This window comes from Trematomus bernacchii, unplaced genomic scaffold (genome assembly GCF_902827165.1).
Source record: "Trematomus bernacchii unplaced genomic scaffold, fTreBer1.1, whole genome shotgun sequence".
NCBI lineage: Eukaryota > Metazoa > Chordata > Actinopteri > Perciformes > Nototheniidae > Trematomus > Trematomus bernacchii.
In genome coordinates this window covers 10,808,259-10,834,146 of record NW_022987973.1, presented here as the reverse complement: position 1 = coordinate 10,834,146, position 25,888 = coordinate 10,808,259, and the positions used below count along the sequence as shown (strand labels likewise).

General features: G+C 38.5%; 2 protein-coding genes across 2 annotated transcripts in view; one reads left to right on the top strand and one right to left on the bottom strand.

The window, feature by feature from the left end:
* Window positions 1-18,824, bottom strand: part of kif18a (kinesin family member 18A) — a 29,710-nt gene extending 10,886 nt beyond the window's left edge. The window contains exons 1-13 of the mRNA XM_034116990.1: window positions 18,676-18,824; window positions 17,158-17,499; window positions 14,932-15,089; window positions 14,669-14,773; window positions 14,312-14,422; window positions 13,602-13,799; window positions 8,565-8,741; window positions 8,395-8,469; window positions 8,139-8,239; window positions 4,395-4,557; window positions 3,732-3,896; window positions 2,618-2,739; window positions 2,216-2,487 (exon numbers count right to left, since the gene is read on the bottom strand). Of these exons, the coding sequence (XP_033972881.1) occupies window positions 2,216-2,487; window positions 2,618-2,739; window positions 3,732-3,896; window positions 4,395-4,557; window positions 8,139-8,239; window positions 8,395-8,469; window positions 8,565-8,741; window positions 13,602-13,799; window positions 14,312-14,422; window positions 14,669-14,773; window positions 14,932-15,089; window positions 17,158-17,473 (1,963 nt within the window). The 5' untranslated portion in view covers window positions 17,474-17,499; window positions 18,676-18,824. The remainder of the gene's footprint in view (window positions 1-2,215; window positions 2,488-2,617; window positions 2,740-3,731; window positions 3,897-4,394; window positions 4,558-8,138; window positions 8,240-8,394; window positions 8,470-8,564; window positions 8,742-13,601; window positions 13,800-14,311; window positions 14,423-14,668; window positions 14,774-14,931; window positions 15,090-17,157; window positions 17,500-18,675) is intronic.
* A 32-nt stretch (window positions 18,825-18,856) lies between these two features.
* The window catches only part of mettl15 (methyltransferase like 15), a 43,594-nt gene continuing 36,562 nt past the window's right edge, over window positions 18,857-25,888 (top strand). Inside the window, exons 1-2 of the mRNA XM_034116989.1 lie at window positions 18,857-18,941; window positions 20,708-20,959. Of these exons, the coding sequence (XP_033972880.1) occupies window positions 20,723-20,959 (237 nt within the window). The 5' untranslated portion in view covers window positions 18,857-18,941; window positions 20,708-20,722. The remainder of the gene's footprint in view (window positions 18,942-20,707; window positions 20,960-25,888) is intronic.

Below are 25,888 nucleotides of genomic sequence, written 5' to 3'. Positions count from 1 at the left end.
TAAGCCAGCCGTGGAAGAGAGGGACAGGTGCAGAGTTTACGGCCACACAAATGAGAGACATCATCACAGTAATTGAGGATTGTTAAGCAGCTTTGGTTCATGCTCCAGTGTGTGTCGTATCTTATACGTCACAAGGGGCTCAGGGGCTGCTAGGTCATGCTAAGATGACAGTTAAAGTGAACATGAACAGTGCAATCTTATGAGCCCTACAATACACACTGCACCTGGATTAATGCCAAATACACTGGACCTCATTCAACTACCCTACAGGACTCCTGAATAATATATTTAACAACTTCTTACACTTGTGTAATCTAACATTTTTACATTTAAGATGTCCCTTGGAGGGGTGTCATTTTATTAACTTTGTGCAAAACATTTACTGGGTGGTGTTCAAGATATTAAAAAGGATACTATTCAGGTATTCATTGGCAGCTGTGATGACAGAGCAGCTAATGTTGTGTAAGAGGCAGGTCAAATAAGTGTTTCTACTCTCTGCTCCTTTCCATCATGGTCGGAACTGCTCTGAGGGTACAGGTGTTGTATGAATTATGAACAAATAAATAAATGAAAAAATACATGTGTGTGACACGGTCCATGTAGCTATACTACTCTTGGCTAGGGCTGCACAATTAATCGATTTTAAATCGAAATCGCGATTTGAAATGATGCAATTTCTTTTTTCTTCTTGTGTGTCAGTCATCCACACCAATCAGAAGTGCTGTGCTCCACATGTAATAGCCATTGTTAACCAATCAGAAGTGGCCCAAGGTAACTACGCATACGCCCAACAACAACACTGCACGTGAAACGCCCATGTGTGAAGACGTTTCTAGCAACATTCATTCCAGAAGCAACGTTGGACAATTTAGGTACAATCAGTGAAGAATCTGTGTATTATATTTTATTTAATGAACCGTGAACTGGGTCAGAGAGAAAGACCTGTGTGTGTGTGTGTGTGTGTGTCACTGTCTCTGTGTATGTGTTTTATCAATGGAAACACTCTCCTGGGGATGTCCTTTCAGATTATATATATATCGCAAATGTTATCGCAATCGCAATATCTGTCCGAAAAATCGCAATTTGATTATTTCCCCAAATCGTGCAGCCCTACTCTTGGCACATAATATCCTAGGCAAACAATATAGTGTGAAAGGGTGTGAATGTCAGCTGTAAATATGATTTATACAACAGAGGTGGTCATTTGTATTAAAAAACATGACCATGACAATGTGTGCACCTAGAGTATATCGTATTTTTTTTAAATACAGATTGAGTAACGTAAATTCAAAATAGCTTGAATCTTGCCGTTTGATTGTCGGATTAGTGTTTGCCTAAAATGCTCCTTGCCTGAACTGAACTTTTGTAAAAACATATTTAAGTAAAGAAACAGATAAATTGGTGGGGCATTAAAACATTAGCAAGCAGCTAAGATTCTGCACATCAGAGAGATGAATGTCTGACTTGACACAGATTCGGTCAATGAGAGGCCTCCCTCTCTCTCTCCCTCATTCTAGGGTGGGGGCTGTCGCATGCACTTGGTAGAGTTAATTGAGGGGGACAAATCATTTATATGTAATTATAGGGGAGACCTGCTTCCCCATAAAAATGACACCTTCTCTTTTTTTCTTCCCACCAGCAGAAGATGATGAATGCACATGCAAGTCTTTTTTTATATCTGACCAGTTTCAATGAACTCATTTGGGAGCTGTGGTGCATTCTCTCAGTGGCTATTTATAGAATAACATTTAATGGACATTTTCTAAGTAGATGTCTTGATTATAAGCAATAACCCATTACTGAAACATCTGATGTTTTTATTAGTCATGCATGTTGTGGCTATGTGGTCAGGTCTTCCTGTAGTGATCAAGCAAATTGACAGCTTCCCAGTCAGGCTACATGGCAGTACTTTTCAACGCTGAAACAATTACTGGATTAACCAATCAAATCTAGAAAAAAAGACAAACAATTAAATGAAATAGCTTCCAGAATCGGAGGATTTGCTGCTTTTCTTAAAAATAAAAAAAGCATTTTTAATAATTACAATTATATTTGACTGAAGAACTCTTAAAAAATGATAATTGATAATATTAAACAAATAATTTGCACTACCTCATTTTCCTACCTTCACTAGTTTTGTTACTTTATCGCAACAATCCATCCAAACATGTTTAATAAACAGCAGAATAATAAATAAGTAATAATGATGACTTACTGCAGGGAGAACTCTGGTGGTAGAGCAGATGTGAGAAAGACAGGACAGGTGCCAGGTCGCTGCAGCCCGCCTCCTCCTGAGACTCCCCTCCAGCCCCCACACCTTTCAGCTGCTGCCCTGCCACTTCCTGGTCTGCCCAGACCACGCCTCTCTCCCTCAACACAAGGTGCTCTAGTTCATGGTTCTCCATCTCATCTGTGGCTGTGACCAGCCCAGCCGCACGCAGCGTAGAGTAGTGCCGAGAATAAGCCGGCAACAAGATGTTGACCATTCTAAAAAGCAATGGAAAAATATGATTTAACAGATGAAAAAAATAGAAGTTGCAGCAATGTAAGGTGCAATTTCTTCAGCCAGACTGATTAACAGTTCTTTAATAATTGTTTCTAGGTATTGTCAACATACTTTTGCATTCGCTTGTTCTCCTGATCCTGCAGTGCAGTGAGCTCCACCATCTGAGTGATGTGTTGTTTGAGATCATTAACCTGCAGCTCCAGTCGGTGGCCGTGTAGGCTCTTATCTAACACCTGACCAAAGGGGAGAAGTGAGTTCAGAGAGCAGAAATGATGAGGGAATAGCCATTCTAACAAAACAACATATTGAATTGAAACTCTTGAACGCAGAATTAAAAGAAACAAAAAGGAAAAGAAGATGCAAAGTTCTGTTTTCATCCACGTTTCATCAGAAAATCTGTCTGCCGGGTAAGGAAGGGGAGAAAAAAAGAGAAAGAACTCTGACGTAAAGAAACTACGAAACAACAGCAGAGAGAACATTTGACCGGTGGGTGCGTCACAGTTCTGGGTCAGTTCCTGGAAGAAAGGATAAAGAAGAAAAACATAACATGGGCATGGTTTAAGGTAACTGGCTGCAGTGTGAGGGATGAGTAAAGGGTATTGATTTATTCTCTTCAGCGATCCACGAGTGAGCCGGAGAAATAAAATGAGCACGGTTCTAATTACTGGGAGAACAGATGGGAAGAAAACAAAGACAGTCACGACACCAGTAGAGACACAGCCTACCTTCCAAAATAAACAAACAAAAAACACCAAGTGATGAGTTTTGAAGGATGTAACCCACATTGTGAAGTTATTCTTTGTATCTAATCATGCTTATTTGTCTTCTTAGATGAACTCTAACTATCTCATCCTGTCCACAAGATATGGAATGTTGTAACTAGTTTAACTCACGACTCGCCTCCACTGATCTATTGTCCAAAAACATACAAGAATTAATGTACTCCATCACCAATGCCAAGGTTGTTGGAATTTGTATAAACATGGCTACAAGCACTGTGGTTACACAATTGTTATGATCAAACAAATAAAGCTGATACTAAACCATGAAGCATTTCTATTTATTTTTTATAAAAGTGAAATATAAATGATTACATAGAACATCTGTGAAGCAAGTGTTAAGTCTGGGTACTTATCAAAGTCACAACAAAAACACACATTTGGAAGTCAATAACTCCCCCTTTTCAGAACTAGTTAATGCACAAATATCACTTGGTTCTACTAACCTCCGAGGTCTGATCAGTGGACTTCAGCAGCTTGATCTCATTCTCAACTCGATGTAGCCAGCCGTCATTGTCCAGGAAACGCACCTCTGCCTCCTTCAGACGCTTCAGAATGTGTTGCTGCTGAGTGTGTAAGCTGGCAATCTTCCGCTCATGCTTGCAAGTGGCCTAATCAAAGCAACAACAACACATTTAAGTTTGAATTGTGCATTGCTAGGATTAATGTGAGACATATTTAACTATGTTTGTGGTCAAAGTATTTCTTAACAATAATTGAAATACTCCATGTGTTGTCAATTGTTGAAGAAGTTCATCTGAAACGAATTATTTCTTCTTATAATATAGAAGTTTTCAAAAGCAGGTGATTTAAAACCACTATCAGGTCATTTGTTCTCACACTTTAATTCGTTTTGGATGACATTGAACCATTGTATAAAGTTTGGTCTTAGACATTTTTTTTGTGCTAATTATACTTTAAGTGTAATTTACAGCTGGGACTAACACTGGCAGAGAGGAGCCAGGTGCTGGGGAGCATAGTTCCTCCTGTAGTGGCGTAAATGAGGGGCCAAGACAACCATAGAGAACAGAGACGTGAAGTGATGACTCAGCAGCTGTTTGTCTGCGGGGATGATGGGATGTGTGGATAGCAACGTAAGCATCAGCTACCTTCTCAGTCTTTTCTTTGGCACAGAAGCATTGGACCTGCAGGTTGTCCTCCTCACTGTACCGCTGGCGCAGCTCGTTCTCCTTCAGTCGTCTCTCCAGATCCAGCTGCTCTTTTCTGATTTGGGCTCGGCCCGAGAAGATTTGCTGCAGAGCTTCTGACACCCTAGAGAGAGGGAAGAGTGATGTTCACATGTGAGAATCTTTCCTATCAAAAAGGCTGCATTTGAAAATCTGAATTTAACAAAAGTGAATGTCAAGCATTACAGAAAGCGTGTAAAATGAGTTGTATATCATACATTTAAAGAAGACATTAATGCTGCCCTCTTTTTTGCAATTCAACTTCAATCTTGCATTCAAATGTAAGAAATGTAAACTAAGAATAACATGAATAACTTAGTATAACAAGTATATATGTTTTTAATTGATATGGTATATATTGATGAATTGGCCCACTAAATAAGATAATTGGGTACACATGAGTATCTTTAGTGATCACATGGAAAGTAAAAAGCTGTTCATTCGGATCCCCGTTCTTTAGGACAGTATTTAAGTGACACCTCTCAGTACAATGAGATACATCAACATCAGTAAAATACAAATCCATCGTACTCTTTGTACAATGACCTCTTCCAAACCATTTTGTATGTGTATATAACACAAACTAAAAGGGTCGTAATATATTTTACAATCACATTAAAACCAATATAAATAAAGCAATTTATATTGGTTTTAATGTGATTGTAAAATATATTACGACCCTTTTAATGATCAGGTAAAACCAAACGTATTATTTAGATCAAATGTTTGCAAGACTATTATCGTTATTCTCGCCAATGAATTGCTTGAAGGTTTGAGTCAAGTATTAGAATATGCTATTTGTGGTTTCTTAAAGCTTCTTTAAAGATACCAGCTCTGAGCTGGAGAAATATTCTTAGCTATATGATGTATAGGTGTATTTCTGGAACACGGTGGAGGTGATATTGAGATTGGATGCAAGTGGCTGTCTGCTTGAGTTAAAGCAAAAGGAGAGACAGGAGAGGCACGCAGGTAAATAAGACTGGAGAGCTGTCGCTGAAATGTGACTGCACTCTTCAATGTAACTCCAGTGACGTAGGAGACGTCGTGGCCTTGCTAGACTGCTGAATTTTTAATAGCGTGAGAAGCGTGCAGCCTCTATTCAGAGCCTCTCACTGTGCGAGTTGTGAATTATGATGCCAGTGAATGAAATGTGTGGGAGTGAGACTCATTCAGCTTTTTCTTGTCCCCCGCCCCCAACTCAAATACCCCCACAGATGCTACTGTATATCTTAAAGATGACTAAATGGGAGGTAGTTAATCTGATTTATGGTAAAGAAGTTGATGTGTATACATCATTAGAATAAAAAAGGCGCTGCACAGATGTCCCTATCAAATGAAACCTTAACTAAGATAGTTAAGCTAATGTTGATTATAGTAGTCAAAGCACTAGTATCACACACCGGTATACACAGAGCTACCTACTCTATATGTGTGGCAGATTTATTAGAGTTGCATTTTTTATCCCAAACAAAAAACCGTTAATGACAGTATTTTTCAAACCTGATCCTAGGGTCTCAAAGCACTTGATTTGTAATCCAAGAGGTCAAACAGTCCCGCACTAGTTTAACAAGTGACCAGCTAGATTGAAAAAAAAAACATTATCTGTCATTGTGTTAATTTAATAAACAGATAACAAGTAAGCAAGGACATAGCAGGAATTTATAAAAAAAAGGTCTAAAATTAGGAACTACACTAATTAAGCCCCTCCCCCCAAAAGCTTAATTAATTACAGACCCTGTTAATCAATATTTTAGTATCTGGCTGCTCTATTCAAGTCTACAGTGACTACAGTGCAGGTCAGAAGTGGATGTGGAAAAACTGCTTCTAGTCTAAAAATAAGCTGCAGAGCTCAAATTGTTAATTAAGTGCTTGTAAAATATTGCTGTTAATTAGACTAAAACATACTAGGTATGGCAAATAATGTTCTCTCTGAAGGTCTCTCCATAAATAATGTTAGTACATTTTAAAAGAGTATGTTACAGGGGGAATTAGACTCTCATGTAGATGTACTGCTTTCCAGGAAGTAACCGTTTTCCAGGAGGTGCACATTTCGTGGGATAACATTTCATAAGAGTTATCTCAGGTCAATAAGGCATGCTGTGAGCTGATATGAACAGGGTACAGAACAGTACAAGACTTTTATCAGCAGATTAGCAGAAGTGTCATTGGATGCTTATGATTCATTTAGTGAATAATGTATTTGTTTATTTGTGAGGGACAGGTACCAAGAATCATCAACTGTGCAGTTATTACAATTATTCTTTGTTTTTTTGTACACTCTGGGTAGGTCAGCTGTCAAAAACCCCACCAACGCATTGTGTTGCGAGTGTGTGGGCATGGCACCACAAACAAATAAATAAACAGCAGTTCACCTTTTTCAATTAATGAGATCCACCATGATACTTACTGACTAACTGATCAAAGCACGTAGAACTGCTTTTGGTAGAAAAAAAAGTAGTTTGCTTCTATTGTAGCATCGTCTTGGTGGTGCATCACACCTTGAAAGTGCTGCTCCTGGTTGAATATTACAATTTAACTTTTGGATTTTCTTGATGAAAAGGGTGAAGACAGGCTATCCAAAAACTACCAAATAATATCCATCCACAACAGCTCTGTACAATTCTCTTCCGAGCCATCAAGAGATTATGCAAACATTAAGAGGTTGCCATCATGTTTTTTTTTTTATAGACAAATATATTTTAGGTGCAACCTAGGAGCAGACAGCATCCAGTTAGGGGACCTGAGGATTGCATCACCAATGCTTCACCAGTAGTGAGTGGTCTAAAGCCACTATACTCTGCTAGAAAACGATAGAATTGTCCTTTTGGTTGGGACCGAGTTGTTGCAGCAAGCGACGGCGGTCAAAAATAATTTACAAGTGAGGTGAATGTGAAGCATGAGACTAGGAGGTTCAGGGATACACAGGGCCAAAATAAGTTTTCTTAATGTGGTACCTGGGTCCTTTGTAAATAGGTCCAGCAGGTCACCCTTGAAAAAGAGATCAATTGATCTCAATGGGATTCACCTGCATAAATAAAGGTTTGAAATGAAAGGTTGAGGGTTTCAACAATCCAGCTTTAAAACTGCTGCTTCTTATTGAAAAAAGCCATTCTAGGTAGTTGGGGTTTCTGATTAAGATACTCTATGGAGGCCTTCTTGCGGAGGTATTTCAGACACATGCAGCTGGGAGGAGACCCTGAGGCAGACCGGGAGCACGCCGGAGGGATCATATATCCCATTTGGCCTCTGATGCATTGGGAACACCCAGGAAGTGTTGGAGAACGTGGGCAGGGAGAGGAGCTCATACATCTCCCAACTAAAGGCTACTCTGCCTAGTATGCTACAAACATGAACAAATAGTGGACCAAAAGGTCACAATACAACAACAATTACATGAAATGGAAAGCTAAAATGCAGACTTTAGTATTTGGTATTATTCATCGCAAGTAATTTTGTCATCATAATGTTGAAAAGTTTAATTCCAGGTCCTATGAATGTAACAAAAGGCTTTGTGCTCTTCCTGCATGTATTCAGTGTTTGCATTCCATTTACAAAGTTCAAATAAATAATAGAGACTCCTAATAAAAGAGTTTATAACAGATAAAGACACAACTTATTTTTCTATGTCTCAGATTACTCCCCGAATCCTACTTTGTACATGCTTACCTTTTAAACTCTGCTTGTTTCTGGGAAGAGATGGTGGTAGAAGCCCCAGGCACCATGTTCTTCTCCTCATAGTCTTTGAGTTTCTTCTTCAACTGCACAATCTTCAGAAATGCAAAAATAAAATTGAGATAGCACTAAGAAATGAGCATTGGATAATGGCAACTGTTTGAAAGAGACATTTTAAATATCAGAAAATAAAGATTTGCTGGATTTTTTTTTATCATGAAGTATGGTAGTGTTGGTTGTGTCATATTACCTCTTGCCGTTGCTTCTCACATATCACTGCATACTGGCCAATGTGACTGTCCAAGCTTACAACATTACTCTTCAGCTGATAAAGGTAGAGAAAAACATGTAAGGATTAAAAATATACATCTATAGTCAAATAATTATTTCATTTATATAATATAATGCTTAGATACTTACCGATGATTTAATCTCCTTGGCCCTGTTGGCGTACTTAAGTGTGTTGTGGGTGTCATCGTAGGACTTGGATGAGGGGCTAACATTGGCAATCATAACCGTCCTGCAGTTTCCCCCCAGGGAGTCTTTAAGTAGCCGCGTCAGCTTGCTGTCCCTGTACGGTATATGAGTCTTCTTATTCTAAAAACAAATGAGAAAATATAACATCAGTCCAAGAAACTAGACTATATTGGATTTTATGCTTTATAAAGTGAACATTGAGTTCATTTAGAATCAAATCAAAAGAAAATACTGAATATGGATATTCAATACTTCTGTCAGACATGACCAAAAGAGCAACATTTAGGAGTGTTAGGTGCATTGTGATATGAAGAAAAACACAAGGTGCCCCTTAATATGCATTCTCCATCTGGACAAGCCGCACAAGAAAAGCTTAGTCATATTACACTATTTGGTGGGGACCAATAAACTTAACAGGAAACTAAATTCAGTATGAAGTGTTCATTTTAGTCAAAACAGGGAACAGCCATGGACCACAGTGGTCTGAAGTCCCCCTGCAGCTGGTCTGGGAACACAGCTCAGTCTGCTATAATGGCGTCAGATAGACTACAGCTGCTTAGGTGAGTCACAATCTCAAGGGCATAGGGATTGCAGAAAGTCACATTAAAGTTAAGTAACAAATGAGTGTAAAAGGATCTCTTTTGGGGTTAGCAGCTGTGCCTGCACTAGTCCCTGGAAACACCCTAAACACCCATCTGGATCCAAAGACCTTAGTTATAGTTCATGTCAGGTCCAGGAAGATTCAGGATAGCAATGCAAATTTGGAAAAACTGCTCTCAAATGTATTCTTTTAGCAATGTCTGTATCTAAAAGTAAACTGAAATATATGTTTTGACTCCAATAGATTGGTCTGTGATGGGAAATCTGTTACAGGTTCAATGTCAAATGAATGGAAGGACCTTCAGTAATGTGAAGGGGATGTTTTAAAGCAGCTATGAAAAACAAGTGCTTGATAAGAACCTTAATTCCATGATGCTTTAATGGGCTTTGTCTGGTTGTCTGTCAATGACGCATTCCGTTTTTTTTACCGACTACTCTCCATGGTCAAGTACATTTCTTTAATCATAGAAAACCACACAATATGAAGAATGTAAAAGGTTTTAGTTATCGCTGTTATCACTGCACAAGCATACAATTAACATAATCATTTGAACATAGATCATAAGTGAGGGGGGCTTTTTTTCCATTAGGAACCGTGTTTGTTTTTTTAAGTTGAAAACCACAAATCCGTATTTTAAAAAAAAAGCAACATTTTCACTATCTGCACCATTGAGCATTTTTATTTCCCTTTGGACAACACTTTCAGAAAAATGTCTCTGCATTGGTTTGGACATAGCATACGGCAAACAATTGCAACAAAAAACACGAAGCAGCATAGCATGAAGATGAGATTTCTCTTCACTCAAACAAACGGCATGTCAGCCCAGACACAAGTGGGGACATTCTTTCCTATAAACAATATCCACAACGTGAATTCCTTGCCTGCCAAAAGTAAACACTGCAAGGCCAATAACCATGGGGATTGGGTTTGGATATGTAGTAAGTTAAGCAGATGAAACTACGAGTTCACAACTGGAACACTTTGGAAAGGTGGGTAGAGTATAATATAAGATGGACACAGTTTTAACACAAGAGTTAAGTAACCTGTTGAAGAAGGATCACATTTCAGCATGGCCCCGGTACATGTGCACAGCACTAAATGCATGTGGCCTGCTTGCGCCTCGTCCCTTGAGACTGGTGTGTAAAATGAGAAGACTGCTTGACAGGTTAATGTATGCAACTGGAATGCAATTATACCCAAATACTCAGTTCACTCTACACGTCCCAGGTTCTCCGTTTTACATACAAGCTAGTGCATAACTTCATATACCTATAACCATAACCATTTGAAAAACACTATGCCCGTTTATGGCATTTTCTTTTGAAGTATGGCTGCTTTAAAAATATTATAATTGCTTGATTTGTACCTTAAAAGCAATATATTAAAGGTGGGGTAGGTAATTTTGGAGAAACCAGCTCGAGTGCGCTAGAATTTGAAAATACACAGCCGGAAGAAATCTGCCACTTCCTTACAGAGCCCCTCCTCCAACACGCACGAACGCGCACATGACCAATGAGGGCACGAGATAAGTTTGTGCACAGATGGAAGGCTGACAGGCAGGTAGGCCATCCAGTTATTTTAGCCGGGCCGGCTGAAATGATTGGTCGTGCTTTTTACAGTACTACGTAGGGTTGCAAAGGGGCGGAACATTTCCGGAAAGTTTCCATGGGAAGTTAAGCTGGGGAAATTTGGAAATATTCGATGCAAAATTAAACAAAAAACATGACATTTCAACAGATTTTTTTAAGTAGAACAGAACAAGTTTTAATTATTTTATTGAATAATTATTTGTTTCATTGAAGAACAAAAACAGGAATGTTGAGTTAAATATTACTCACCCCCCCAACCCCACTCATTAAAAAATGAACAAAAATGCACCCCCCATCCAAAAATCCCCACAAAGTCCCATTCAAAATGTTAAATGAAAAGAGCCCTTCTCCCTCCAAAAAGTCCCATTAAACATGCAAATCTTCCTTCAAGCAATCCTCTGCATTTTTTACCCTTTCAGTCAATGGGCTCTTCCTGGGCCTCATCAACATCCAACTCTTCCTCTTCAGTGTCACTGTCCAGCCTTGTTGAGGATGGCTCTGTGCCAGGCTCAAAGAGCCTTAGGTTTGCCCGAATGCCAACCATGTTGCAACCCTAGTACTACAGCTTCCACAGATGAAATTTTTTTATGGATTTTTTGTCAAAGCACTTAAGATATTCATTGCTATCGGGATGTTAAGAGCATTCCATGGAATATAACAAAAAGTGTATCTCGAGCCGGTTTCTCAAACTTACCTACCCCACCTTTAAATGTTTCAAAATATTATTTTTTTGTTAATCACAACTAGCATTTAACTTGTTACATAGATAACCAAACATTTGGTTCAGTCCCTATAGTCTTGCAGATGCTGCCTTGGTGCGGCTGTCTCATTTGTGAACAGACCGCTTATCTTAACTTCCAGCTGTCACTGAGGCATCTAGCAGACTGCTCCCATCATATGACATATTTTACAGTGATTTAATTGTAATACGCATTTCAAAATGATGCCGAAGTAACTACATACTGATACCGGCTAGTAAAAAAACATGAATTAATGCTTTGACAAGTGTGCAGACAAGACGGCAGGCGAAAAACCTTTTAAAATGCGTGTTTTCTGAATGGAGATCGGATCGATCAGGATAAACTAACCTGTAGCTGCTCCGTCCAAACTCACAACAACGTCATACAGACAGAAATAAAGCAGCGACTGTATTCGCCACGACATAGACAGTCTGTGGTTTGTTCATGTTTAACTTTTGTCCAGTTTCTGAACAGATATGAGGAGCTGTGAGCTCTGTGTGCTAACAGCTAACGGCTGATGTTTGGGGACATGTTGCGCTGTCGGGTGCTGACTAATCACGAAGCGTAATTTCTTGACTGGCAGCAAAAACAACCAATCACAGCAGTGCTTCTCTGGCTGGCTCTGTCCAATCACAAACAAGAAGTGTTCTCCCTAAAGGAATACCCTTTCTGTAAAAGTTGAAATGCTGTTGTGTTTTGTGAAATGCTGTTGTGTTTTGTGAAATGCTGTGGTGTTTTGTGAAATGCTGTGGTGTTTAGTGAAATGCTGTGGTGTTTTGTGAAATGCTGTAGTGTTTTGTGAAATGCTGTTGTGTTTTGTGAAATGCTGTGGTGTTTTGTGAAATGCTGTGGTGTTTTGTGAAATGCTGTGGTGTTTAGTGAAATGCTGTGGTGTTTAGTGAAATGCTGTGGTGTTTTGTGAAATGCTGTGGTGTTTTGTGAAATGCTGTGGTGTTTTGTGAAATGCTGTGGTGTTTTGTGAAATGCTGTGGTGTTTTGTGAAATGCTGTGGTGTTTTGTGAAATGCTGTAGTGTTTTGTGAAATGCTGTGGTGTTTTGTGAAATGCTGTGGTGTTTGTGAAATGCTGTGGTGTTTTGTGAAATGCTGTGGTGTTTGTGAAATGCTGTGGTGTTTGTGAAATGCTGTGGTGTTTTGTGAAATGCTGTGGTGTTTTGTGAAATGCTGTAGTGTTTTGTGAAATGCTGTGGTGTTTTGTGAAATGCTGTGGTGTTTTGTGAAATGCTGTAGTGTTTTGTGAAATGCTGTGGTGTTTTGTGAAATGCTGTGGTGTTTTGTGAAATGCTGTGGTGTTTTGTGAAATGCTGTGGTGTTTTGTGAAATGCTGTGGTGTTTTGTGAAATGCTGTGGTGTTTTGTGAAATGCTGTGGTATTTTGTGAAATGCTGTAGCGTTTTCTGAAATGCTGTTTTGACTTGCACTTCAGGGCCACCGTACTTAATAGACAAAACGTCCACAATGTTGGTTTTCAGGGCCACAAAACAATCAAGAATGTCTAGGATCGAGTGGGCAACCTGGTACTATGGCATAATGACCTTGGAAAATATAAGCAGTGTTTGCAAAATACGCACGTCCCTTGGCTATTATAACACCAGAGCATTCATCAGACCCAATGCGAAAATCATATGGATTTAAAAAACAATCGAAACATTGAGAATGGTAATAAAGTGATTTTCTCTAATTTATTTACCTTATTTTGCATGATTGTGCCTTTTCAATGAATTACCCCCTTGCGGTTTTATACCTTCGCCAACGAGTGAAGTTGCAGTTTTCATTCATGTCTGTCCAGACCAGAGGCTGTTTAAACTATAGAAGCAGTCTCTGTGACGTCACCCATAGATTTCCGAAAGCACTGAAATATAGCTCAATAAGGATGGCTTAGGCCTTCGTCTGTCTTGGCTTGACAACAAAACACTGCCTTACACACATGGGATGCAAACATGAGCAAAGAAGTGGGTTGCTGACATATTTGACACATTTTTGCAACACTTTTTATGTTATCAGCATTAAATGTAGGATAATATGAACTCACCTTTGGGTCAGCGAGGGCATTGATGACATTCCCTAGGGCGAGGAGTGACTTATTGATGTTAGCCCCTTCCCGCAAACGTGCCGCTTTAGCGTTGGTGGCGCTGGCTCTTTCTGAGCCTGCCAGATCAATCAGGCTCAATTTTGCAACGCAGGCATTAGGATTGAGGCTGGCCGTTTTGTCCTGCTGCCTCAAATATATCTGAAGAAAAGAACAAAGAACTGTCAATTCAAGACTATCAACAAGTAAACAGCGATGCGTTGTAGATGTTTGCAGTGAAACAAGAGACTTTAAATACTTATGATCTTATAGACTGAATATATTAACTGCCCTCTTGAAATTGGAGGGGTTGCAGTTAAAGTTTTGTATTTATGTTTGATCTTTTGTTAATAATTGTCTTTTATGTTCATGAATCTGCCTTTGTATTTAAATAAAACTGGAATGTACTAATGTTGTAACCCATGACAGTTCATGGTACGATAACCACAGGTTTTTACAGAACAGAAGATTCCCCTATAGTGTAATTCTCTTGCAATCAGAGACATATTTTATGACAACACAGATGAAGGTATGTGTACCCAAAGACTGTTACTAAGAAGACAGTGTGAGGGAGCCTTTTGTTATGTATTGTTGACAAATGGTCTTCTCCTACGCAGCCGTCTATCTACAGGTGTGCATAAGTTCTCCTCTTTAATAACAATGGATTGAAATACCTGAAATACAGCATGGGAGCGTGAAGAGTTGGCATTCATGTCAGTAGGGTGCTGTGTCCTGTTGCGATTGCCAGAATCCAAAGCTTCAAGAATGTGTGCTGCAGATTTGGGCTGTATATAAATATACACAAAAAGGTAATATCAGGGATGGTGTGTGAACCAGAAAAAGGGCCATTCAGCTCTTGCAAACCACAGCCACTGAACAGTGAATATAAACATGAAATAGTTAGTTTGCATAGCCACATTTTATAGAGCAATATATTTTTATTTAAAAAAAGGTATATCTTTATTTATTAGCAGATGTTATAATTCTTCCCCTGCTAATTGGGAGTGTGTATAATACATACTGCTACTAACCTTATGTAGCGTGAGGCCTTGAACAACCACTCCTTTAGAGCTGTCCTCTCTGACTGCAAGAGGCCCAATATTCGCCAATAAGTCTCTGATCTGTTCATTGTAAACCTGTAAACAAACAATATAACTGAAAATCCATCAAACTCATCCCAGGAGCTCAGTCGAAACAAAATGCTTGATTGGGTTAAGGCTCTATTAGGGATAAGAGTTCAAGTCTAAAAATGTATTTACCAGAAAAATAATAATAAGAAGATTCAAATAATCACCTCAAAATATGAGAATGCAACAGTAAACTCTTTCTCCTCCTTGGCATCCTCCATGCGTTTGAACAGCTCCGTCATCGTGCGGTACATGACCCCGGGGTCATTCTGGGTGCCTAACATAGTATGTGTCTTGCCTGCTCCAGTAGCACCATATGCAAACACTGCAAGTGAAAGACAAGGTTCCATGTAAGTAAAACATGCTTATAGAGTTACAATCAGAGTTCCTGTTAGCCGGTAATTACCGGACTATGACCGGTAAAATATGCTGAAGACCGGCAAATCTAAATCTCTCCGGTCAAAATGTCCGGTCAATTATTATTACCCCTTAGCGCAATACCGCATCAGTTGCGCCACTTATGTGACAGACAAGAATAGTATGTGACAGACAAAAGAGTATGTGACAGACAAGAATAGTCAATTATAATGTCTACACTTAATGTGGAGATAGAGATGTCCTGTATGGGTTGATTGTGCGTTGATCTGTTGGTAATGCCTCGGGGTTCCGGTGGGCATGTAAACAAATGCATAATGCTGCGCTATACTTTGTGGCCTCACCCGGTTGCATAGCGACGCTTATTGTTTAGGTGTCTTTTAATAAGCAGGTAGTCATATCATTAGCTAGATCTAGCTAGATCTGATCGATATGGAGATAAACGCGAGTAAAGTCTAATCTGACAGGAGAGATCAGCTGCTGCTGACGAGTCGACACGCATCTCTGCATGATCACCTGCAGCGATGAGCGGAACAAAACACACACTTCAGGTTAGAATATCACACATAGCTATTTTAATTACCTCTCAAACTACCTAAACTAGTTATAGATGTTTAGTTTTACTGTCGGGTCACTCATTACTGGATCCGCGAGCTGCATGATACTGGCGTGTTGTCAGGAGAGGGGGAGAGCCCTCCATTTATTATTCCCGTGTTATTGTAAATTACTGTACACGTTTGAATAGTTAATTAATCTACTATAATTAGTTTGTTTAATATCGAATCATATCAATTTGTTTTAAAGCTCAATAAATAACATAGAAGACCTTTGACCAGCACTTTTCTAATTTTGTCCGGAAGATTTAAACTGTAACGGACATGTTGACCGGCAAATAATTATTCTAACGGGAACTCTGGTTACAATGCTTATCCAGAAAACAATAACAACAAACTTACTTTGGATAGAGCATAACCACAACCTAATGTTATGTAATGTGAAAAATTGAAGCACAATACATATTATATTTCATTGTGAAGCCAAGAAAAAACTGCGCTCATTATGAAAAGCTTTGCTAAGGGAATTATATAACTGATAAAGAATGAAGATGTTCTAATCAGCCTATATTTGAGATTAGGCCTATAGTATGCAATACCCACAACGCAACATGAATGACATGCTTTAAACTCAGTCACCCCCCTGAACCAAATCTAATTTAAAAGTTAATGTTGACATAGGTAAACAGATAGGTCTTTATTTTATTTGTTCGCCCTATTTATATCAATGAGGCTATGCTAAATAATAGAAACATCTCGTTATTTCAACAGCACTACAAACTCCATCCTAAGAATGACACTAAAGCTGAAACAAACCCTCTCTAAAACAGCTTTAACAAAAGCTGAACAATAAAAACATCATGAAGATAGGCTGTATTGCAAGGCTTTAGAATCAAACTGCATTTGGTGAAGCTAGGTGTACATAATAAACTGTAAACTAGTTGGACATTGTTCCACAAGATCAAGATTTTCAGCTGATCCGAGCATCTTTCCATGGATCAATGATGGCTTTCTGAAGCCCAAACAGTGTTGGATTCTGTTTACATCAGTACACTAAGGAGTCAAAATGTCCCATTTGTGCTGATTTAAAACACAGCGTTGTGAAGTGAATGAACAGCAGTCAACAGTTCCAAATAATAATCAACAGTGTGAGCCAGAAAGCCATGTTGATAAGAAATTATTAAATACAAAATGTGTTACTGCTGTGGCTCATAGCTGCATTTGAACTTCACTATTTGGTGATGCTGGATTTGAAGAGAGGCGGTCAAAAGGCCAAAATGTTAACTCCAGCAGATTAGCTGCTTGGGATGATATAGCTCACACTCAGTGGGATTCCAATAGTTCAGTATATCATGTTATATGATTTTGGAAAAATGGCTGTTCAGTTGTTTCTTTACAGATTGGGGATATGTTTGGCAACCAGGTAAAGCTATAACACAAAACATATTATTATTGTTGTATTACCTGTGCAGTTAAATCCATTCATCACACCATCCAAAACGGCTTTAGTGGTCCCCTCGAAGAGGTCACCCTGGGTTGATTCCTCGCCGAAGACTTGGTCAAAAACAAACTTAAGATCTTTGTTTGCCCTCTTGTTGATATTTTTGTTTCTGACTCTTTGTGACCCAAAACATGATGCGTCCTCTTCCTTGGGGTCAAATATGAGCATGTGGTTATCAACCACTTGGACCACACTTCGACAGTTTTCAGTCTTCTCCCTCTCGGTGGTTGGCCTCACCCGAACTACCACCCTCACATGGCTGCATACGTCACTTGCCATTGTGGTTCCTTTACATAAATGTGATGCTGCAAAACAAAAACAAAGGGTTACATTTCCAAAATCACACATTTCAACACTGTTGCAGTTTTTTTTAAATAAAAATTATACTCAGTAAATCATACATTGAGATAAAAAACAGGGGGAACTGGATAGAAGACAGCAGGAGATGGTTTCAAGGGTCTGATGACAGTAAAGGAGTTGTTTCTTGTACAATAAAGCCCTGTGAATGTGTGATTTTATTATTAAAATTGACTTGACTGACTTAAAAACAACAACAACACGTTTTTCAACATCCCTTAAGTGTTTGGTCTTACCTAATTCTTGATAGCAAATCATTATTGATATGCTTGCTAACCATAGTGGAGTCCAAGATTTCGCTTTTGGCCCAAACTTGTTTCAATGTCATGTCAGTAAAGGGCAACATAACATAACTGTAGCCAAACAACGGATGTCATGAATGAGGGCTAAGAGATGCCTTTTAAATCAACGACATCTTATTATGTTTAGTTTTGTTGAAGAGATTTAGATTGTGTCTTTATTCGAAATGATGGCCATTTCTGAGGCTCTTGTTTGTTGTGCTGTATAATTTTAAACGGACATACAATTTTATCAGGAGTAATACAGGAAAACATTTCTCTTTTGGACATATGTCTTGTCTACTGTAGATATGTATATAATTGCTGTTTTTTTATTGTTTTATATTTAAATGCCTGAACACATTGCTGCTGTAACAACATTTCGCAATTTGGGATGAATAAAGTATCTATCTATCTATCTATAGTTAACAATGTAACACACACATCTACAAGCACACATCAACATTAAAATACCAGTACAAGACAATTCATTCCAAATAAAAACCTAAAGCATGTTTTAGTGAATGTCTATATGACTTGTTGGTTAATAACGTCATACTAACGTTATGCTTTTAACCAGGCAGTTAATGACCAGTAACTACTCTCAATTCTCATTCAAATACAACATACGATAGAGATTGTACTGTTAGTTGAGTGCTGTTTAAAATGTTAACATACGTATTTGAATTCACACATCACAATAGTGAACGATTAAAAGCCAACCTGCCAACGATAAGTGTGCAGGGGGTCGGCTAAAGCCTGCTAGCTAACTGAGCTAGCTCCTACACAACTTCCAACGGTCAGTTAGAATTGTTGTTCTTTATGTCGAGTGCAGTTATGTCTTACCTTTTGTCAGCAACGGTTATCTTTCATTGCATTTGACTACAGTTACGTTTTCAGAGAAGACACACGTATGTCGTTTTGGGAAAGATTAACTTGCTAGGAAAGCTTAGACATAGCAAAATATCCGGTCATAGCTAGCGCAAGCGCCAATATTTTCAAAAACAAGCCCTCTTCCTCTCTAAACGCTGATTGGATGTGAGACGCTGGGCATTGGATGACGCACCGGACATGCTGCTTCTGGAGGCGGAGCTACTCTCTGGTGTACTACGGTAAGCTACTGTTCACTTCCAGAGGTGTAGACATGTTTCTTCGTCACAGTTCACCCTACTTGAACATTTTTTACATGTGGATGATCCATGTCATGTTGTGTCCCTATTTGTAAATTCGTGCGAAAGTGCGTGTGGCTAAATGCGTCAACATGGTAGCATAGCAACAATATTGCTCCATCGTCAAGGGTAAAATGCTTAGCTAATGCTGATCTAATGACGTTACAGCCACTACACACATGTGATAAAGCAGCAATGCATGACGTTTAAACGTTGTATTTCACTACTTATTACATTTGCATTGACCAATGTCACGCCAAACGCATACATGAGTTAACTGTTGTGAAGGTCAGTGTGTGCATGACAACTGTGGCACATTTTCTCCATGTTGAGTCATGTGTTTTTTGTCCAAAATATGGGGCTTACCTGCTTCACAACAGAACTGTTATGTGTGTTACAAAAAATAGCAACAATAATTCCGATTACACGTTTTAGTTCCAATGAAATCACGCTGTTGGGAGCTAACAACTACCAGTGCGTGAATTTGGGCATTTATCCATCTCAAGTAGCCATCTTGTATATTATATACCACAAATGTATATAACTTTATTCTATATTATATTTGTTATTATGTTGTAACCCTAATGTTTTACTTGCACACTTGTATCTCTTAGATTTTCATTTTTATTTCCTTGTGTGATTTCCTTTCATAAAACAAACATTTATTAAGCATTATGGGATAGAAATGTCAACAACTGCTTCCCCCTTATTGTTGTACATGTGATAATTAATAACCTTAGCTTGATCAAAGGTGCTATTATGTCAGGTGTAAGGGCACTGATCAAAAATAGTCCATTCAATATGTTCTCTGGTCTTCTGGTAAAGGATAGGTTACCTGAAACTGAAAGATTTAATATATTTGATTTATGTCTAGATGCACATATGCGAATGTAATAATAATTCCTGTTTGGTACAGCAGATCTAGCTCACAATCTGAAAGCAATCAAGCATTGTCACTCAATATGTTATTGCCATCTCTTCAAATACTGTCATTGTTTGCTGCAATTGAACATTTTCTTTACATTTACCAATGCTATGCACAAACTTGTTAAATTCCTTCAATCCATGCAGATATGAATGTCTACCTCATTGGAGGCATGCATCACTAGCTTAGCTCTAATTTTCAATTCATCTTGTTGCCAGGAAACACCTGAATACGTTTTAACCATTTGGCTCACTGTAGGCAGTATTGCTCATGTGGAATTCCAAAATGTTGAACTAATTAGCCAAAGATGTACTCACTCTTATTGCGGTTGTATTGAGCCACAATTGTGTGCTGTGGAAGAGTTTAACCTTCAGAATGATCTGTACCGGCATGAAATGTTTAAACTGTGATGCCCTCTTGTTTTGGTTTGACACCCCAGGTTGGAGACCAGCTGCTAATGTCAGTTAAAAATTCCCATCACGTATGCAAATATCAAAGCTACTCTGTTAGCCTGCAGCACAAGATATCTGTCAGTTTGCACAGCATGATGTAGGCCTGATATTTTGATAACTATTCCAAATAATTGCTTAGTAACTATGTAAACCTAGTCAATTGAAGTCCATAACTATCACAAATGCAATCTTTATTTCACTTTTTAAAAATACTTTACTATTAAACAGTTTTACAACCCTTCTCCTAATTGGCTTACATGCTATGGTTTTACTGGTAGACACAATGTTTCTGCTTACATCATCTCATAACTTCACTCTTGTTATCTCCATAGATCATTATAAGGATCATGATTTTCCACCTGTCTGTTCGCTCCAATCCAATGTTACGGAAAACAAATCTGGATGTGTGGAGAGCATGGAGGTCATGGAAGTTAAGCCTGCACTCTTCTACAGTTTGTGCATCTTCTGGTACTGGTCCCCTGGACAGATCTGAAGAACTGTCTTCCGTTTCATCTGAAAAGCCTCCTCACACGCCTGTCATGGTTAAAGAGGTGCTTCATTACTTAGACATCCAGCCAGGTCAGGTACGTTTGCTTCCTTGTTATTTGAGCCAGCTTTTTGAAAGAGAGTAAATGACTGTTTGTTAAGATGTTCTTTCTAACAAGTCAAATATTCATTCAGACTAAATGAGTGCTTTGTAAAAATATTCACACAAAAGCAATGATGTTATTTATACTTCTTTCTTACCGTTATTGCCTATAAAATATATTTGCCCAATGTTTTATTCCCCCATTCAAAAATAGGACATGTTTAGCCTTTGTGCAAATCTGATATATATCTGAATCTCGAGGACAGACTTCCCTCACTGATATTAGTAAGTAATTAGGTCGTATTTGTATTTTCAGGCATTGCTTTCTGGTCTGACTCGGTTGCTGTGGTAATGGCATAGCATGCAAACTCTTACTGTGAGGTGTTTCTTAGAGTATGTCCCTCTTATGTCTGTCAGGACACTCGTCCATATATTTTCATACAACACCATTACCAACTAGAGTCTAGTTAATTTAGTAAATTTAGCATTCTTTTATTTCTTAATTGGATAAAGAAATCAGAGTGTAAGGATATAGGTTTCCAAATGTGTGCACCTTCACACCTCAGTAGTATCCCATTGTAATCTGAAAATAACAATTATAAAACAACCCATTTCTTGATAATAATTCTGATTACCAAGATAATTACATTCTGTTCACAATCTATATACAACCTGTTGTCATAAAGGCACACATGCATTGGACAGGGTGCTGACAGCTTGGCTCTCACCTAATGTATGTACTACCAGGACAGATGGGCATGAGTCAAAAGCCTTCTGGCGTGGTAGGCAGCATAGGAGGGGAAGTGATGCCTCCCTATATAATGCATGGTCAAGACAGGTGGGGGCCATGGGTCACAACTTAGTCAGGATTTGCGCCACTGTAGGCTGTTGGCAGGACACAGGGTGCTGCGTCGCTCCTGCCTGAACTTTAGCACCTCTAAACTCCTCCGCTGCACGCCCATTTGCCAACTGTCCCAAGACAGCTTGCCAATCAGATGCTATTAAAAACAGTTTGATAGATTTTGTTTTTTTGTACAGTACATGCTGTGGACCTCACTAAATGTGACGCTCTGTGGAAATGTTGGATGGTTACATTCACAAGTCATGTTTTAAATGCTGCTTCACTGCAGATGTCTGTTAATTTATTTATTAAAATGATGACACATATGTAATATGCTGTTTCCCTGGTTCTAACTCGGCAGAGACAGCCACATGCTCTGGCAGCCTCAGTCAGGCAATCAAAATTCAGAATTTTGACTCCCTGTCAGAGCTGTCTTTATGCAGTAAAATGTGTGGTGGCTGAGTGATGGTGTCGTTAGCAGATCAATTGCTGTGAGGAGGAAAATCTGATATCAGACAAATGCCCACTAAAATCACAGAGGGTAGGGTGAGTTATAATCTCTATGGCTATTGTAAAATAATCACCAAACTGTAATTGCTCTTTTCAGCTGAAGCAGAGTATGTAGGAATGGAGTACTTGAGTGACGATGAGTGTCACAGCAAATACTGTAGTTCAACCAAATTGTGTAAATGGAGCCTTTCAATGCCCTGCTGCCTCCCACAAAGGATGCACAATGTGTAAGGTAGCTAATTTGTAAATAACCATTGTGCTTATTGGATCTGTAATGATAGTGTTCCATATGTCTTTACTGGAAGCAAACATTCACTTAAATACATAGGTCACCACTGACGGATTTATATGTCCCATGCAATGGCTATAAAACAGCTTTCTTTATTATTTTGATATATTTCTGTATGAAATGTAAACTGGAACAGGATAACATTTTGATTACATGGCCCAGGGGATGATAATGTCAGACACTTGCTCCTTCACTTATGTCCAGACAATATCTCAACAACATTTTGGTTGATTGCCAAGGAAATGAATACAGATATTCATGTAACTTTAAGATGTATCCTGATGACATCTCTGTCTGCCGGATGCTCCATGAAACTGGTAGAACCTGCAACCCTTTTGAACTACAGTGAGCCATTTTATAATGATAGAGTTTAAAGAGAGGCTTTAAACATTGCTACTGCTGTGAGGCAACACTAATATATATCAACATGTATTTCAGGTTTAGCTTTTCTTTATTATAATGTTTAAAAAAACCTTTATTAAAAAATATATATTTTTAAACAAAGCACGAGTAGTCCTCCACTGGGGCAGGCTGCTTGCGTAGGGGACCTCCTCTAGAACAGATTAATGAGCCATCAGCTGAGAGTCCAGGGGAAAAACCCTGCTGCTGCTGTAGAAGGAGAAACCAGCCGCCTACTCTTACATTTCAGTCTCAGCACACTCCCCCTTGTGGAATTAATGAGGCCAAAGTGTTAAATCTACTTTTTTGGATCAATATCAGAGGCTTTCAACACATTAACAGCCTGATAAAGCAAATAAAAACTATTGGTTTAACTGTTTATTTTGATGATACTTTGGCAGGAGATGTATTATTTCTTACAGACATAGGCTTGAAGATATGTTAGTCTTAATGTTGAATGAATGACACAGTTTAATTGTTCATAATTCCTGTTGAACTATTCAGCATTCATATAATTATTTGGCTGAAATGTTACATTAATCCTGATAACAGTCATATAGGTTTCCTTCTAACCCATTGTTAAATGTTAAGGATGAAATGATCTATAAAATGTAATTCTGGTTCACTATGTATTTATATCTATTCTACCAAAGTACTATAATTTTGGAGTCTGAGGTTATCCTGAAAGTAACAGAAACATTAATGCCAGCTTATGTAGAAAGCAGGTGGTCGCTGATGTGGAGCTTGCAAACCTTAAATAGCATAAACCAGGGACTTGTGATGACAATAGGAATCTAGCACAGAAATACAGCAAAACAGGCAAACCACAAATCACAGGTGTTGTAGCTTGTTAAGGCCGTGAACCACAGCAGACTGAGTTTAGTGCTGCATTTTCACTTCCCCTGTTATTTGGGTTATTTGGCTGGCTGTAATTCGGACTCATGAAGAGGCACTCTGTTCCGTGGATAGATGACCACACAACACTCCACCAGCTGCTTCTCCTCAATGTTGCCTATTTTCTTTGTTAGATGCAAGATGGAACAAAAACAAATCTAATGTGCAGATGTGTGACATGAAAAGCAGTCCACATTTGTACATTAAATGTGTTTTTTTGTGTGGAATGCATAGATTAAGGATGTTCAAGGAAAAATGCATCAATGTTTGATGCAAATTAATCCAGCATATCTTCAAATGTGGCCCCTATCAGAGTGCTAACTGAGTACTGTGGGTACTGAGTGTACCAGCTTGTAAAGAGGGGAATATAAAGGGTTAATGTGATCTTGTCTCTTTAAATTAGTTTGAAGTTTTACAGCTGAACTTTGGGCCAGCTGAGGTGAGTGTACAGTACACAGAGCACCGTGTACTTTTGTGCAAGACTATTTAGAAACTTAACATACAATTTATAACATCTCTATTGTGAAACAATAGGCAGCAATTAAAGGGAATTTAAATATGTGGGTTATTTACTCTATTTCTGATAGTCAGTTCATGGGCAGCAACATGTTAATCTTCTAAATACTTTGTGTATTCAAACTTATATTCCCAGCAACAGCCAGGTGAAGTGCTGTTGTAAGTACAAGCAAATAGGTAATAGGATCTTGTCTCTTCAAATTAGTTAAAAGCCTTGCAGTTGCTGTTGGGGCCGTGCAGCTGAAGTCAAAGAATGGCTTTAGAAGTAAATATGAAGTGCATGGAGTTATAGTAGTTCGGTAACCCATAAGCTGTTGTCTTTGTGTACTTTATTTTGTAGTACTTTATAAGTGTGAGAATGGCACTTTACAAATTAAGTTGTATTAAGTTTTATTTTCTACAAAATAATTTTAAACAGTTTGTCAGTCAGTGTCTTGTCAGACCTCAATTCCTGGTTTTAGCTGTGTTGGCGTTGTAAATTAACGTATGCATTTTATACATAAAACAGTTAATATTATTTAAATGTCTGTGTTTATTTTTGAATTGTAACTACGATTGGTTTTGTATTTGTATTATTTACATTTAGATTTTAAATGTATAGGTCACACATGCTTGAGAATGGCATTGTGTTTTATCTGAATACACATTTAAGCTGTCTGTAGTCAAAAAAGGGTAACAGTCCAGACAGACTCATTAGCCGTTTATGGTGCAAACACCTCAACACAAATCTGTATTATCTGAAATATATATATATATTTTTTTATCTGTACCAAATTTGCCACCACAACCTCTTCTGGGTCTGTGTCGTGTCTTTTTTTTTTTTTTTCTTTACACTCCTTTTTGGGAGCACTGAGTAGTGAAAGAGGAGGCTGGTAAATAATTGATCCTTGTAATTAAACACTCCAGCCAGGGATGCTGGGGCTGATTGACGGCCAGATATTAGGCCCTTGTCTCGTAAGGTTGCAAGTTTAGTCTGAGGTTATCAGTGGCCAGAAGAGTCTTTCCCCCTCCCTGCCTCATTACTTTCATGAGTAGAACATTTCATAGTGGATCAGGGTGGGGGTGTGGTGTAAAGACAGTCTGGGACTTCATTAGCCAAATGGGGTGCCTCAGTCTACAGAGCGCCAAACCGTTCAGCCTTGCTGAGCAGACAATCCACCACACGGTCCTGTAGAGCTGTTCTAGCCCTCCCGTCTTACTTCAGCTTCTGTTCAAACAAAAGTCAACTTTAAACTTAACTCAAACAAAAACGTTTACCTAACCCTACCTGAAAAGATGATGTCTAGTAGTGCTCAAGTAAGGCTCCCTCCTTCCAAATTATATTTGCTCACCTTTCAAGTTTCTATAATTTATTGCATTCTATTTCGATGTAAATTACTGCTTTATTTTATTGCTATCTTACTGTATTTTTATTACAGTGTTCTTAATATAGTTCGCTATCTGTGTACTTTTTTAGATTTCTTTTTTATTTGAAT